Here is a 17,891-nt window from a genome sequence, read left to right as displayed (position 1 = left end):
AGTGAATGTTGCTTCAGTTATTATTATGCTTACGTGGTAACCGCTACTATTTTAACTTTAAAATAAATGAACTAAACAAAATTAGAGATTACAGAATCAACCTCCTTTCTAAGAAAATTTTCCCCATGAGTAAAGAAACCCGTTTATGCTATTTCGAACATATTTGTCAATAATTACATGTATTCGTAAGATCGTTATTTGAGAAACAAAAAGGAAATATAAATTGAATAAGAAGTTGCAGTTCGTGTATTAATTAAATCTTTATATTTTGAAGACAAAACAAAGAAAAATATACACACCTTCTACTCCAAGTTCATTGAGAAAAAAATGTAGGTGGCATACTTTAAAAGATTGGTTGCATGCGTAATTCCTGTAGTTTTTGGACTTAACGTACAGCAGACGTATAATTGAAAATGCATGTTTTATAATACTTTCTGTATAAGTGTTCCATCTATACGTACTTTCCGTATAAAACAATGTAGGTGGTCAAGATCTCACATACAAATGGACGTATATAACATATAGCTGACAAAGGTAACATAAGTATAAGCATCTGATATACGGAAAACTGTTAGATGTCAGACATCCTGCAACGGGATGATGTAACATCTAGGGGCAATGCCTATGTAGCATACGGATAACGTATGCTGAGTACTGATTTCTATAGTAAGCAAGAGGATACCGTATATTTCTACAATATACCGCTGTCCGGAGAACGGATTTTTCTCTGTGTTCCTTGCTTACATCTCATAATTTGTTCACGACGTGTCGTTTTTGGTAATCTGGATGAGCTTGGTTCCACAATGGAACTTCAACAAGAACACAATTTATTAAAGCATCAACATCTATTTCCATCTTTATTTTTATTTTTTGTTTTTTATTTTTTAACTCCGCATCTCGCAACGTCGTCTGCTTTCTCTCTCACGTAGCGCTCAATTCCTCTGCAGATGACTCTCCATTCGCATGAATTCGGACGTACAATCCCAACATGTTGGAATCGTTCGCATTCGCATCTTCTCGTATTTTTTCGCAATTCGCAGGTTGGAACTCGTCGAAGCAGTGGAGGCACTCCAATTTATTTACACGTGCTGGGAAATTCGCATTCGCAATCGCATTCAGAAGCAATGCAGGCTCGGCCTTAATTAGTTAGTTAGTTAGTTAAAGCGGAATTTGTGTCGTAGCCTTTAGTCTTTCTTATTATACTTTAGACCTCTCTGAATAATAAATAGCACGTTAACTGTTAAGATATATTTATTACAAAGCTTAACTACTAGTGACTAACTACAAGCTGATTACACACACAGACTGCTCTACATGATATGAGAGACAATGCTGCCAGCCCTACAGTTACAGAATTACGCACTTACTTGTCACAGAACTGGCAATATTGGTTAGTGCACATTCTTCTGTTTTAGTACCAACGATGGCTGACGAGTAAGTACACGTTGTATGAAATTTATATCCAAAGTAATCTGTTTACAAAGAACATTATTTATATTAGCAATACTTAATTATATATAGAGTTAGTATTAGTACGTTGATTAGTTGTAAAATGTGAATTTATTTTGTGTTGTTACGATGTAAATTATGGTCGGTACCACGGCCTGAACATGAACCAAACAAGCTTTCTGACTTCCAATAATCTTTACTCGTGTCATGTAATTATTAAAGCTAAGTTTTTAGTGAAAGCTATGAATATTAGATCAGTAATTTTGTAAAATATAGTCAGATTTTTCCTGCACATGAATTACAGTTATTGTTTTCTTATATTTTAATGTAGGTAAAGTTATGGTCATTTCAGACGTGTGCGGGTTTCAAACTGTATTAAAGTACGCTAGTTTTATAGAAATACAAGACATTGGCATACGTGGTGAATAGTGGCCACATATGGTTCGAATAGGAGAGCGAGATATGCTGAAACAATTTTGATAAGAACGGTAATAGATCCCTAAATAATTTATTCTGGTGCGGCGGTGCAATTAAATTTAGTATCTCTCCCAAATTCGGCTCCGGAGATGGTACTATGACAGAGAGAGCCATTTGTAAACCACCTCGTTTGGGTTCACTCGAACAGGCGGTTCTACCAAATTGAAAATTTATAGGTAAAATACGATGTGAAATATTTTTCGTGAAGGAATGAGAGTGTGAATATAAGTAATTACTGTCTTTAAGTGATAGTGAATGTATTGTACGTGTAAGTGTGGTTTTCCACTATCCTCGTTTATACGTATACTTCCGTCACTGACGGACAAACCTCCTCGCTAGAGCTCGGACACCCTTGCTGCGCTCCTCTGACTCGGTTAGGTAGCATTCGTGCTTGTTAGTGGCCACCTAACACAAGTTGCTTCGTAACACTAGTTTTTTTTAGAGATACGTCCACACTGTCTGCATACTGAGCTTTCCTGAAGTCAATCTGGAAGTAGTAGTGGACGCTTTGCTAAAAGAAATACAAAGCTCTAACCTATCCTGAAAATTTAAGAAATGTAAAATTTGGTAGAAGCGTCTGTTCGAGTAATGCCCTAGTTTATGTGTGTGCCCACCATCGCTGACGTGCCTGCTCCCTACGAATGAATCCCCTTTCTACCGCTCTTGAACCTCCTCCAGCTGCACTCCTGCCTTGATCCGGTTATATAGCATTCGTGCTTTTTAGTTGCCACCTAGCACAAGTTGGTTTGTGTTTCATGTCATAATTTTTTAATACCATAATCGTTATGAACTGATTTGGGGGAGAAACTGAATACAACCCGTAAAACTTAAGTGCTATAGCAGCTTCCCTTTCATTTGCCTGTTAACTTCCGGGTTCGTTGCATCTTTCCCCGTGTGACAACTACTGTCCGATGAAGCCAATATGTTCAGTTCGTTAATATTTTATAATAAACGTTGCTTGTGCAGTGGTGTGTGTTTCTAGATCAAGATATTTTTGCTTCATTGAATTGCTAATTTCAGTTGTAAGCCGAGTACACGGAAGTTATGTGCTTTGCAACCTGTTAGAAGTTTCTGAATTTTCACATTGATTTTGGAAACTTTTATTGTGTTTGAAAGGGGTCTAGGATGTTTTGGTGTAAGGACGCTTAGCTGTAAAGGACCTTTCGGTGTATAGCCTAAAATTGTCACAGTGTTGCATACTCTGCAATAGTTTAAACTGATTAACATTGTTATTGAATCAGGATGATAATACAACACCATTCCATTCGTAACAATATTTCGATTCAGAGGCAATCCATAGGCAAGTTTTATTGAATAACAATCTAATCTAATTCAAAAGTCAAATTTACTGCAAAGTATTCAGCGTAATTTCTGAATAGAAGTAAATATATTGCACAAAGTTCCTGAGATATAGTAATAATATATACAAACTGAATAATATCTCAAAGGAATTTTGTTGGAAAAATAGATACGTAGAATCACTACTCAGAATCTAAAATTGTACACAATTCCTTTTAAGAATGAAATTACGTCAGATTTTGTAATTTTCACAAACGTTGCTCAGTCTCTTCATAACATCGGCGTATTTTCTCTTTGTTCTGACTTTAGTCCGCCAATTTTGAACAGCACCAACAAAGAGGCTTACGGAAGTGTAATTTAATGATTTGAATGAACTTTGCATATTTGTAGAATATCAAAAAATAATCGACACGTTTTTTTATTTATTATTATTTATTTATTTCGGCAATGGTGCGGATTTAAGGGTAGAAACCACCCTTTGAATGTTAGGGCTGGCCTCTAAGCATAAACAGAAAATAATCATTAAATTAGAAGATTAAATGATGCGGCCAGCTTACTGTCAAGGGAGTTTTAGGACAGATGATTCAGGACCAGACACGTTAAAATTACAAAATTGAAATTGGCGGATCCAATATGATGACTACAATTCCAAATAGTCCTCTTGTTTGAAATGCTCTGCAGTTTGCCAAGAAAACTCAAAATTTCATAGAAAGTAACATAATACGACATATAATTAATGTTAGTATTTGCTGTGAACAAGTTTTCGAAGCAACTCTTATTTCTGTCGTAGGGCAAAGAAGCCAGTCACTCCAGGGAAGAAGCTTCCCGCAGTTCCGGAATCTGTGTTGAAGCGCCGGAAGCGGAAGCAGGAAACTCAGGCATCCAGGCTTAGGAAGACTATTAAGGTAAGTTCAGCTTTCCCTGTTAATGACAATTTCGAGTTCATCTGCATAATGATATTAATGATGACCTCAATACTGTTCTTTCTTGTGTTTTTCTAGCCAATATTTCCAGTACTTCCTTGGGGAATCTTCGTCACTAATGTAAAACACTAAAGTAATGTGTTCCATATGCTCAATAACCAGTTTATTCATGTGCATAGTTGAGTAATAGTTTGAAAATGGTGGAAGACCAAAGTGTGATCTTTAGATTTTTATCGTAAAACTTTAAAAAATGATACAAAGTTAATCTATATACACCAGGGTGGTTTGATTTAAATCAAATTCCGAAATAAATTAATTTAAAGTAAAAATAAGTAAAATCCCGTTTCTGTTCTGTTATTTCAATTATGAAAGATAATCATAATACAATGAGATTTAAAGGTATAAGCGCAGTATGAAAACTAGTATCATGCAGAGGATGATTAGGGAAAATCCCGTTTTGAACGGGTAACGGGTGAATCCTGCTTTCATCTCTTCGTAACACAGGGTTTTTAAATCGTTAGCTATTCCAACGGGAAAATCACCATGGACACGTAAGACGAAACTTCTTTTGTGTCCACATCTATTTGTTTGTTTCCAGAAAATAGGGGCGTATTTGGAGGGGTCCGATCCCCTCTCCGGAACAAAAATACAGCCCAAAAAAATAAGACTTCGGGCGAAATTTATGTATCAAATACATAGAAGTTCCTCGGGATCGTAATACGGCAAATTTTGGATGCGTTAATATCCAATAATACCTTTGATAAAGTGGATACTTAAAAATATCTAGGATCAATATTAACAGACGAAAATTATATTCACGAAGAAATTAAGTGTCGACTACAAGCAGAGAATATACGTTATTATTCAGTTCAAAATCTCTTGTCGCGAATTCTATCGAGGAATTTGAAGCTTAAAATATACAAAACGATAATCATGGCTGTTGTTCTGTATGGTTGCGAAACATGGTCGCTTACAATGAGGGAAGAATATAGACTGAAAGTATTCGGACGAGATCCTGAGACGAATATTCGGACCCAAGAGGAACGGGAATGGTGGAAACTTCGTAACGAGGAACTACATAATTTACACAGTGTACCAAACATTGTTATGGTCATCAAGTCTAGGAGACGCAAGTGAGAAGGTCATGTAGCCAAAATGGAAGAAAGTAATCTCAGCTGGAAGACCAATCGGAAAACGACCGTTAGGAAGACCTAAGCGCAGATGGGAGGACAATATTAAGATGGATCTCGCAGAAATACGAATACAAAGTAGAAACTGGATCCAGTTGGCTAAAGATAAAAGTCAACGGAGAGCTTTTGTGAAGCATTGAACCTCCGGGTTCCATAGGCCATAGAGTTAGTTACTCAATTTTAGGGAATTTCAGGGGGCGGATTAAGGCTTTTGGGGCCCTAGAGCTGACTATTTCAAGGAGGGCCCTATGTTACGAATAATTCGAGCGCATAAATTTTCTTAATTGCCTTCCACAGCCTCATAGACTTATCGAAACACCGAGAACTATGCTGTAATATTTTAATATGCTCCAAATTTACATTGATTAGTTTAATTATATTCATTATTATCAGTTAAATGCTCATATTTTATTGCTTTTATTGTTAAGGAGATTTGGAAAACCTAGATTTGCTCTAAGTAATGGCAGATATTCCAAAGGAATTGTCACCAGAAGCTAATAATTTAGTTTGTAATAGAGGCACAAAATAAGTATCGTGAAGACGCTGCTGGAAGAAGACTTAATTTTAGCGATACCGCGAGCGGAAAAAAAAATGTAGCATGGGTCTGAAGCCTATAATATAATAAGTTGATTTTAAAAGAGGGATTCTTGGAGGCCTCGGAGTCTGGGCTCTATTGGCTCCGCCCTTAATCCGCTCTTGGCGAATTTTATGTACTTTATATATATTTCGTGCCGCTAGCTAGTTCCGATTTTTTTTTTTTTTTTTTTTTTTGTTTTTTTTTTTTTTTTGTTAATATGCCCCTGCCAAATATCAGCAACTTTCGTAAAAGGATAAGTGTCGTGTTGATAAACGTTTGTTATTGAAATAGGGTAATGATTGGGGATTAATTCAAAATTAAACCCTAATACTTTCACTTAAATGGCATAATCAACATTTAATACTAATTCCTAATTATTTTTTTTCTGTAGTTCGCGACATCTATTATACGAGGAGAAAGACTTGATTTAAATAAAAAAAAATCAACAAAAATTATTTTTAAAATATCATGATTATTTTCCACACTGAGTATACACTATATATCAAAAAGTCACCAGTCACCCACCTTTCGGAATGACAGGCTTTCCAATGCTCCTATATTTCCTACACATTTGTATCTTCCTATAAATTCCTACATTTTAACGAAACCTCTTATATTTTTGTGGCATTGCTACTTCCGCTTGTAAAAATAACATACGGAGCTAAGACGTGAGTGGTTGAAGGGCCTTTTGTCTCTACAGTAGGGTGATTAAACGGAGGCTCTTCTGTGTTTCTTCCTTTTCTGCTTATTGTCTAAAGATAATTACACCAATGTTACAGTTCACTTTTTCTGTAAACTGTAAGAATATAATTTTCATATATTCGTATAGACATAAATACGTAGATATTTTGAATTGAGAATCCTACGGGTTATTTTCAGGAGGAAGCATTGAGGCCTGCTTGTTCTTAATCTGTGCCAGCGGGTTTCCGTAAATTGTAACAATATAATTTTCATATATTCGTATAGACATAAATACGTAGAGGCCTGCTTATTCTTAATTTGCACCAGTGGGTGAACACTATTCCCATTGACAATGCTTATGATTTTGTACTATTTTACCGGTATTTAGGCTTGTTTCTCAGGCTATAAATTTCACTTATTAAAAATTAATCGGGGTTCAAAGGACGGTTATGATATTGATTAGACATGTAGAGCAGAAACGTGTTATTAATATACACGTTAAAGAACAGAGTAAATAATCGTATTGCTGGACTGGGCCTAGGTGAAATGTATGAGTAGTTAATTTCTATAGCATTTTTCCCCTATAAGAAAATATTAAAAAAAAAAAAAAAAAAAAATAGTTTCATTTAGATCAGGTAGAACTCACGAACTTTTTAATATGATTGTTAAGGTCAGATGATTGTCTTAATAGTGATAGCGATAAATGAGAATCAATAAAGAGTGTTTATTTACATACCTGCCTGATGTCGGAAACAGGAAGTTTGGTAATACAAATTAAATATAAAATGTATGTGCATACATAATATTAATAAAATTGGGTTGCTAAAATTAAAATAGAAATTTAGGAAATGAAATAACACTAAATTTAATAATAATGAAATGAATATACATATAGACCGATTCCATTTCAAATCGTCCAGGCAAGACACAATTGGTCATCATCATCAGTCTCAGATTTCATTCATATTTTCTATACAGGATCTACATGCAATATTATTAGACCCATATTTTTTTTCTTTTTGTTGAAAAAATTTCTCCTTCGATATACAGCCTTCAAGAAGGGCGGCCCTTCTCGGATTGCTCGAAAAACTTAAAAAAATGTCAAACTAAAAGTTTTATTGTACAGAAACCAGTGTACTTAGTAACATAAAAGCATTAGTAGGAAGAATATAAGGTAGTGTGTTTCGGTGGAAGGGAAAAAATTCGTCTGTTCGTCCAATAGGAATCGCGCAATTCACTCGCAATGTTGCCATCTTTGGTGAAAATTTTGCTAACTTCAAACATTTTTATTTCCGTTCTCACGAGCCATATCAACCTCTGCTTCTAGCATCGAAATCTACTCGATAAGATCTCTTGAAAATGTAAAGGACTTAAGTTTCTGATTATTACATCCTAAGTTATGCTATGATGAAAAGCTGAAAATTTCATTAAGACGCCATGTTTGGCAGCCATTTTCTCAAAAACCCCACCTTTTAAAAATCTGAATTTCTTACAACTATTGGAGAAGTACGTAAGTATTTAAAATCCGTTAACCGTTCATGCGGCTGCAGCCCCAAACGTTCGCAATTAATTACTGAAATTTCGATTTTTGTACTTGGAATGGAAGTACTTTCTATGGGCATTTATGTGTACACAACTGTCTGGGCAGTTTTTCGGCCTAACTGGAACAAGAAAATCGTGCGAATTCACCTCTTGTCCATGCTATCTTTGAAGTCCAACAAAACCAATACAACGAATAGATAGAGCGAAAAACGCGCTTTAAATTTATATATATAGGCACAATATTATAACGACACTTACGTTGAAAGTACATCACTGAAAATGGAAGTAAAAAATAAAATTAAAAAAAAAACCGCAGTAACTTTCTTTACAACCTAATACTTCCACCTGATACCGAGATTTATTTATATATATATTTAAGGATTTTCCCTCCCAAGAATAAATTTTATCTCTATTCAGATTGGAAGTAGTGAAAATGTACGATTTCCGTTTCAACACTGAATGTTGTAGTAGAAAAACAGTCGTTATATATATATATGTTTCATCTCCGACTTCGTTCCTCCATTGTGAGAGAAATCTAGTAGATCTAATTTCATTATTGCTTCTTGCATAGTGAAAGAAACAATAAATAGTAGGAGGCGTCAAACTGTTTTTACGATGAACCTGTTTTTAGGCTTTTTCATGTCGAATTTCGCGTCGTGTACGAGTGACAGGGGTGCCAACTTAGAATCGAAAATCGAATCGTGACAATTGGAACGGAACAGACAGATGTGCACACTCGAAATGATACGGAGTTCGATAACATGAGAGAGGACTTTTTGTTTTCTTTTGGTGTTACGAATCACCTCCTGAAGTATGTACACAAAACAAATGAAAACCCACGACTGGGTTCAAGATCAAGATCAAATATGTTATTTTAAGCAGTATAGTGATGTTTACCAATATATTTAAGATCTGCGGAACGCAGTGAGAAATCACATCAAGTCTTAATAAAACCATCAATAAATGCTTACGCTCACGGAAAACATGACAGTGTGGCAGTAGTACGTGGCACATTACGAGATGAGTGTCTAACAGAGAAAAGTAACCACTGGTAGACGTCGATAGGTATAAGGGGGTGACTGGCAGTCAGGCGATTTGTGTACGAAGTTCTTTTAATTTTACGTTCCTTGGTTATGCTGTATAGGCTAAACGAAACACTATTGATGAGAATGAAGAAAGTGGGAGGAAACGTGAGAACCCCGAGAAAACCAACGCACACGGTGTTTGTCTACCATAAAGCACACTTACCGCGAGCTGAAGTTAAACTAAGACCCTATGCAGAAGAGGAGCGCTCTACTACTGACAGCCATCGTGGTCTTAATTGATTTTGAGTTTGGCACGTCATTCAGCTCTGAGGCTATATAAGAATTTAAAGTGGGATCCGAAGCACACGAGCTCCCACCAGAAATCAGACTCGGGTCTCCGGCGCATAACTACAAAGGAGTTCGCACGCATTGGAGGTCAGTCTTTTCAGGCGCTTGGCATGCGAGGAATGTGCATATTTTCCATATGTATTTAACTCGCTTATTCACAAATTTTCGTGGTAGTAAGGGTGTACTCACTTCCATTTCTTCACACACACTATTTACGTATTTACTTGCTTCCATTCATATTCAGCTTTCATACAGTAATGTTTTCATGTTTTGCATGGTAAAGAAAAAGGAACTTTTAGTGGGATTAGAACACGAACTACCTGGTTGCAAGTCACGTAATGTTTATCTTGATAAGCTATTGTAATTTTTAAACTAATAGACTAAAAATGCTGAAATTTTATACCATACAGATGTCAGGACACTGGCATACTTTGTAATACAAGGTTAACAGCTCAAACTGTATCACGTCAGGTTATTATATATTTCAAATCTACATGTTAAACGAAAACTCGCAATGTTACATTTATTATTCAATGTTGGAAACTAAGAGCGTTACAGTATCATAACCATCCAGGTTTTTATGCCCTCTACAGCAGTAATAAGGCAAATGAGACAGACAAGGCAATGCACATCTAAAGCACCTTAGTGTCGAGTACTATAATCATAATATGACGTATTTTGAATTAATAAGAACAAAGTTATAATGGATTTGAAAATGTTAGCTTTTTTCAGTTAAGCCTTTTATTTCGGAAAATCGCTTTCATAAGTATTTCATCCAGTTGCATAAATGGTTTTGTTATCAATTGTCGTGCTTCAAGATTTGTAACTCACTTCTTTTTTGTGCTCTTTAAACGAAGGAAGACACCAGCCATGGTATGTGGGAGGGAAAGGAACAATCTTCGCTGTCGTAAATTCACAGGGTGTCTATCGGTCACGAAATCAGAAAACTGTCATGAGTCACGAAATTGAGATTTTGGGTCACGATTTTTTTTAACTGTGCAAATGTAAGTACAGATTATAAAATTTTGTGTTATAAAACATCAAAATTCAATACCAAAAATATCTATGGTCGGCTTTAGACGCTACCAAATCGTAAGCAAAGTACGGATGGATGCATGGATGAAAATTCGGCCAATTCGCACCCAAATTCGCTCTTGAATATGTTAGGAAATTTTATGATTTGGTAAAGAAAAGGTCACGAAATTTCATTGTGTAATTTTAGTAGACACCCTGATGATTCATCTCTTTCATTTGTCACTGATTTGAGGACCAATTTTAAAGGGTTTTTATTTCGCGTAAAATGCATGATTTTAGTTTTGCATTCTGTTCGTACACACAAAATAGACATTCTTTACAGAATCGTGACTAACGGGATTAGCAATTCTTAGCAAAACTCCATCTAATCTGGTCTAAATTTGCATAACTCAAATCTGAGAGACGCACCTTGATTTTGGAAAAAAAAAAAAAAAAAAGTGCGTCTTAGAATCCCGTAAATACGGTACGTCATATGACGACCGTAGTATTCGACATTACATTACTTTGAATATACATTACCCCGTTGTCTCACTTGCGTTGTTACTGTTGTAGAACCCTCCAAGATTTTGTTGTTTTTCGATGTTTGTGATACTGTCGCGTTACTAGTTGGCAACACTGCATAACAAGTGTGGTATTGTAATTGTTTCCTTTTGCATGTAGATTTGAAGTATGTCATAGCCTAACGTAATGCCATTTGAAAAATACATCTTTATATTGGGTTAACCTTGTGATATCACAGGATATACCAAGCAAAGTCCTGTGAATATTTACATGGAAAAAATTAAGCGTGTTCTGTCCATTAGTTTAGAAATTGAAAAGGGGTTATTAAGATAAGTGGTCAATCCTGTATGTACGAGGGTAAGTCAAAAATTATCCGCAATGAAGTTATAACTTTTCTTACATTGTTCATAGTGACCCCTGTTCATGTTTGTTTTATTATGCAGTTGTGCTCATTCTATGAAAGTTTGATCCTAATTCTTTCATTTGTCTTCCTTTTGTTGCAAATAGATCATGGCCGCTCCATTAGAAATTTGCACCAAAGAGGAACAACGAGCAGTGATTCGGTTTTTTTGGTCGGAAGGTGTATCAGCGGCCGCCGTCCATCAAAGACGTTCAGTACGATACGGAAACGGTGTCTTTCTACAACAGAGTGTCTACGAATGGATTGAAACATTCAAAAATGGTCGCACAAGTGTTACAGTAACCTCAGTCTATAGACAGCCACTTGCTCACAAAGGGATGCCGCCCCCGTGTCAGGTTTCTTTTCATACAGTCCTGTTTGGTTTTCCTCTCCCTTGTAAACTAACTGACAGGCAATAAACTGAACCCAACTGTTGCCAAATCTTTGTCAATTATCTCTTTTCTTTGACACAACTTCACCCCAAGACACATGGATAGAAGAGAAAGAGAGGAGAGAGGGAAAGGAAGGCATTACGTATGGCAACGTTTAGTTTTTTCTTCTTCCAAAGGAACCACAAACTTTATGACGGCTTCTTTGTGCAAAATTAGAAGTCTCCCGACTGGCTATCGTCTGAGCGCGCTTTCTATACGCACGAGGAAGGATGTTTTAAATGTTTCAATGAATCAGTCTATTCGTAGATACCCCGTTGCGCCAAGACATGTTCCAATATTATGCCGAAAATCTTTTATGGATTGCGGCCCCTGATACATCTTCCGACCACAAAAACCAATTATTGCATGGCGTTCCTCTTTGGTGCCAACTTCTAATGGAGCGGCCATGATGTATCTGCAACGAAAAGCAGACAAATGGAGGAATTAGGATCAAACTTTCATAACATGACCACAACAGCATAATAAAATAAACGACAATAGAAGCCAGTATGAACAATGTAAAAAACGTTATAGCTGCTACATTGCGGATTTTTGACTTACCCTCGTATTAATTATCCCAAGAATGGATATAATTTCAACTCATTCTTCCATAGAAGTTTGTAGAAGTAAAAACTAGTAAACTACTGCTTCAATATTGGTTTGTATATAATAATTGTAAGATAATTTTCAGGTATACGAAACTCAAAACGCCGATCTCCAGATGTAACCTTAAAAATGTGTCTTCTTTGGTTTCAGAAAAAGAAGGACCTTTACCAGAAGAGGCGCCTTATATTTAGGAGAGCAGAGTCATACGTGAAAGAGTACAGGCGTATTGAAAGGGACGAGATACGGCTTGCCCGACAGGCCAGGAATAAGGGCAACTACTATATTCCTGCAGAGGCTAGATTGGCTTTCGTTATCCGTATTAGAGGGTAAGTGGCTTCTCTATTACATGTGATTTCATTTGTAAAAATGACCGAACCGTGTCTAATGAAATGTCGAGTATATTACTTACAGAAGTTATTGGGTGCGTATTTATTATCAGAAAAAAATGCTTCTACTTTGTGTCCCGGATTTGAGAATCGTAAGTCCTTGTCGCTGGTGTAGAGGCTTCTTCGCAAGCCTTTAGTACATGTCCCAGGTTCGATTCTCGGTGAGAACGTATCAAAATTTGTAATAATCATTCCCTTTCATTAATCGTCCGTCTCCTTTAGCCTAAAGGTCATAACCATAGGACCTTCAATTATTATTATTATTATTTGAAAAATCATAACATACGAGAGAGTATAAAAAAGTTCATAAAATCATCTGGAAGAAAACAAATGTGCATACCTTTGAGACTATGATGGCATTTGTCCTATACGTAGTTGTTCTTCGTGATATTTTTGCCAGCGGTCCTTCACATTGCATAAGCCGCTTTTGTAGACATCTGCACTTTGGAGGCTTGAAAACACTTCAGAAATTACTTCATCCCTGCTGTCAAAATAGCAAAGAAATTTCTTGGTGCTATGCTGGTGAATATGCAAAATTGGACAAGATTTCGTATCCTAACGGTGCTGCTTTCTCGATGAATGCGTTGTCTGCCAACAGCACCACCCTGTGCTGATCGTTCCTCGACATCTTCAGATCCTCTTGTAACTGATCTAAGAGATGAGAATGATATTGACTAGTGGTAGTTTGACTCTGAGAGGAAGACAGTCATGATCTGTTTTACAGTCCCAGAACACAGACAGTATCACTTCGGCGGCAGACTTTTGCATCTTTGCCTTTTTTAGGAGTGGGAAATGGGAATTGTTTTCACTGCTTACTCTTTTGTTTCTGGGTTGTAAAGATACATCCAGCTTTCATTCGTTGTGACTAGCTCATCGAGAAAGTCGTTCATTACACTCACAGCGATCCAACATTTTTCGTGACTTTCTCGTCTTGATTTCTCTTATGGAAAGGAGAAAGCAGCTTACACTTTCTGAAGGCAGAGCTGGTTACGAATTATATTCCAGATCCATTTGTAACACATATTTCAGCCACAACACTCAGTGGTTATCCTTCTATCTTGCAGTATGATCACTTTCTCTGTTGTGGGAGCATCATCTAAGGAAGAGGCCCCCCAGATTTATTTGTAATATAAAGTGGCCACGTGCCCAGTTAAAAATTACCCTTTCCACATGGTTACCATCTCATAAAAATGGGCTTTCATTTCTTGTGAATTGTTTTGCTGTTTCACCTCTGGAGATCCAGGAACTTGATAACATTCCGTGTTTCGGGTTTTTCAGTCATTGTGCGTGAGTGATTTACCTGTAAAGAAATAAGAATGAAAAAATTATCCCTGTAAATCAGTATTGTATGTGCCTAACTTAGAAGAAACAAGAGGTAATACACATGTTTGAAGGTTTTCGTACTTCGTCTTCTTGCAATCGCAGGAATTTTTTGATAGCCCCTTGTTGTTTAAGGAAATTTCTGAACCCTTTTCAATGGATCCTCTACTACTACTACTACACGTCCCACTGAAATCTGGTTATGAGCTTTGTTCATCCTTAAAAAAATAAATGAATAAATAAAAAAAACCTTCATTCTGCAACATGTCATCTTGGGTATAGCTTAAAAGTTGTTTTGGATTTAATTAATATTTCTTCTGGGTTCTTTGTACAGTATTATTTCAATTAAAGAAGGATGGCAGTTCTCTATGATGTCTTAAGAACCAGCTACTGCTGAAATATTGTGATTGATTAAAAAAAAACAACTGAGAGAACTGATTAGTTCTTCAATTTGACAATTGCTTGAGGAGGTTTAGCGTAAGATGCACGTCATACGGATCAAATATCCATAATACAAAATTAAATGAATAAAATAAGATTCATTATATACAAGTTATTATTTAGACATACTCCTTGAGAGAGAATTCAAAAGTGATTCAAAATACTGGAAAATTTTCATTGTAAATTAAACTCGGAAGAATCATATAATGTACAGCGAACATAGTGTGTAGCGAAGAAAATAACTGATTTTGTTTCACATTAGTTTCTCGATATTTAGAATTCAGTTATGTAGAAAATGGAAGATGTGCATTTAGACCGAAAATTGACCAAGGTCTTCGGCTTACTGTGCTAATGAAATAAGTACCGCTTCGTTTTCTGAACAGACAGCTCATGTACCTTTAGTGACTTCTGAAACCTTATCATAAACATCAGTAGGAGTAAGAATGGGTTTAAGGATTTGAAAAAGAAAGTGAAAATTGACGTAGAAGATATATATATATATATATATATATATATATATATATATATATATATACAGATGGTGATCAGAAAAATGGAAACACCTGTAGTTGGCAACACGTCAGATGTGTGGGATGGCAGTGGTGTCGTGGCGCCCGCAGCGCCGGACCGCTGGTGGTGGTGTGTTAGATCGGTCTCCATAATACGTCAGGCGCAGTGGAACAGCAGTGTCCAGTGGCTGCAGCAGACGGAGGTAGTGTAAAATGGGAGACCTCTCAGATTTACAAAGAGGGCAAATTGTTGGTGCGCGGTTATGTGGAGTGAGTGTGACGGCAGTGGCTACTGTGTTAGGTGTGTCGCGTGGGACAGTGTCGAAGGTGATGACGGCCTACACAACACACGGGAAAACCACATCGGGGAAGCGGAAAAAAATCATGAGTGACAGGTTACGCCGGGTATTAAAGCGCATTTTCACGCAGAACCGTCGTACCACTGCGGAGTAAGTGACGGAGGAACTCAATCAGCACCTCCCCCACCCTGTTTCGGCAATCACAGTCCGCCGCGAATTACATGACATGAACTTACGGGGTCGTGTGGCACGGGCCAAACCGCTCATCAGAGACCATAACGCTTTCGCACGCCGCAAATGCTGCCGCGACCATGCAACTTGGACCGTTGAGGACTGGAAATGTGTGGTATGGTCGGATGAGTCATCCTTCACCCTATTCCCAACCACGGGCCGTGTTTTTGTGTGGAGAACGCCCAAAGAAGCTTATGATCTGCAGTGTGTCCGCCCAACTGTGAAACATGGCGGCGGCTCGGTGATTCTATGGGCCGCCATATCATGGTTTTCATTGGGTCCTGTGGTCACACTTAGCGGACGATTATGTCGCAATTTTAGGAGACCACTTGCACCCTATGGTCCGGATGTTTTTCCCGGACAATGACGCCATCTTCCAGGATGATAATGCACCCATTCACACAGCTGGCGTTGTTGCAGCGTGGTTTGAGGAACATCGGGATGAAGTTCAACACCTCCCCTGGCGCGCCCAATCCCCAGATCTCAACATAATTGAACATCTGTGGTCCGTCTTGGAAACACGATTCCGGCGACGATTTCCACCTCCATCCTCTCTCACAGAACTGGCCGATGCCCTGCACGAGGAATGGTGTAAATTCCACTTGCTACCATTCACGACCTGTATGCCTCCATCCCACGTCGCATCAAGGCTGTTCTGAAGGCGAAAGGTGGCCCGACACCATATTAATCTGGTAAGTTGCAATTTCGTTCAGGTGTTTCCATATTTCTGATCACCATATGTATATATAGTAGAGATGCAAGGGCTCGGAAAAAAACCGGCTTTTTTGGAAAAAAACTCGGTTTTTTCTGCTTTGCTTTTTTGCTTGGGAAATTTTGGGCTTTTTTCAAAATTCTGCTTTAAATCGATAAAGCAGACTTTGTTTCGCTTCTCTATAACACAGAAAGTCATTTAATTAGTGGTTGATGCCGATAATAATATAAAACCTCGAAAGTAAACCATGAATTTCGAAAAGATATTTTAAACAATTTTACTTCAACATTTTTACATTATGAATTCCAAAGGATTAACCAATGTATATAATAAACACATTTTAACCTCCTATATACAAAAGTAAGCAGAGTTGGCAAGAACCATGGTTGTTTCTGAAAATGCCAAAAACCCGTTTTGGGGGGGCAGTTTAAACCAGGCTTTTTTGGGGTTTAAACCAGGTTTTTTGATTTAGATATTTTGCTTTATGTATTTGTATTACATATTCACAGAAATAAGTTTGTTTCGCCTTGGTGTTATTATTCAACAACGGGGTTATGCTGGAAGAGGTCCCATAAGCTTAAAGAAGTCCGGTCAGTAAATTTCTTAAATTGAGAAACTCCCTCCCTAGCCATCGGGAAAATCCCGTCATTCTTTTAAATGTAAAACAATAACGGGAAAATCCTGTAAAATTTAATTTGCATGTAAAATTTAAAGGTCAACGTATTATAATCAGTACGCTAAAACTGAGTGACACATAATCATAGTCAACGTCTTGCGAATAAAATCAGAAAAATAAACACACTGCTGAACAAGACTGCACTTATTTAATATAAAAACACATTTACACGTGACGTTTCGATCTTCTATCCAAGATCCTCATCAGACGTGAGTGTACGTCTGATGAGGATCTTGGATAGAAGATCGAAACGTCACGTGTAAATGTGTTTTTATATTAAATAAGTGCAGTCTTGTTCAGCAGTGTGTTTATTTTTCTAAAACTGAGGTATTAAATTACAAATTTAGTATGTAGGTATCATTGAAAGTCCAATCCAAGCTAATGTTGGAAGCTAAGTAGGCAATCGATAAATTTTACCAATTTTAATCAATATATTTAAGCAACCTTCGCTTCTTTATAAAACAACAGGCATGCAGAAATATATAATTTGGTTTCGTTTTGTATGTTTAGGCTTAACATCCTTACGTAATACCGAGGTTATCAAGGAGGAGACTTTCGCTTAAAGTGACATCCGAAAGAGTACTTGGTTTACACATGAAAGAAGGGTTGTGGTTCGACCGACAATTGAACATGGGACACCTTGATAAAAAGGTGAAAAGGAAATAAGACTAATGCAGATGGTTTGACATGTGAAACGTCACTATGAAGTTCACACGATTCGCATTTTTGTTCTTTTAATTTTTTTAGTTTAAACCAGTTATTTAAAAAAAAAACAGCTGGTGTAAACGAGCCAACCCTAAGAGTAAAATCTTCTTTCAAAAAATACACAAATA

General features: G+C 36.9%; 1 protein-coding gene and 1 non-coding gene across 3 annotated transcripts in view; both read left to right on the top strand.

Moving 5' to 3' along the window:
* The first annotated feature begins 1,291 nt into the window (after positions 1–1,291).
* The window catches only part of RpL7 (ribosomal protein L7), a 35,344-nt gene continuing 18,744 nt past the window's right edge, over positions 1,292–17,891 (top strand). Inside the window, exons 1-3 of one of the 2 annotated variants that reach the window (XM_081756158.1) lie at positions 1,292–1,434; positions 4,016–4,130; positions 12,635–12,810. In XM_081756158.1, coding sequence (XP_081612284.1) covers positions 1,424–1,434; positions 4,016–4,130; positions 12,635–12,810 — 302 coding nt within the window. In that variant the 5' untranslated portion in view covers positions 1,292–1,423. Of the gene's footprint in view, positions 1,435–1,639; positions 1,659–4,015; positions 4,131–12,634; positions 12,811–17,891 lie in introns of those variants that run through there. The other variant, XM_081756159.1, reaches the window with a different exon arrangement.
* Positions 14,552–14,626, top strand: LOC145684488 (small nucleolar RNA snoR53Y). The gene has a single exon (XR_014131313.1). It is a non-coding gene; the product is annotated as a small nucleolar RNA snoR53Y (small nucleolar RNA).

This window comes from Thermobia domestica, chromosome 4 (genome assembly GCF_964235325.1).
Source record: "Thermobia domestica chromosome 4, izTheDome1.hap1.1, whole genome shotgun sequence".
NCBI classification, from domain to species: Eukaryota; Metazoa; Arthropoda; class Insecta; order Zygentoma; family Lepismatidae; genus Thermobia; species Thermobia domestica.
The sequence above is the reverse complement of the archived record's forward strand: the minus strand, read 5'-3'. Positions and strand labels throughout refer to the sequence as shown.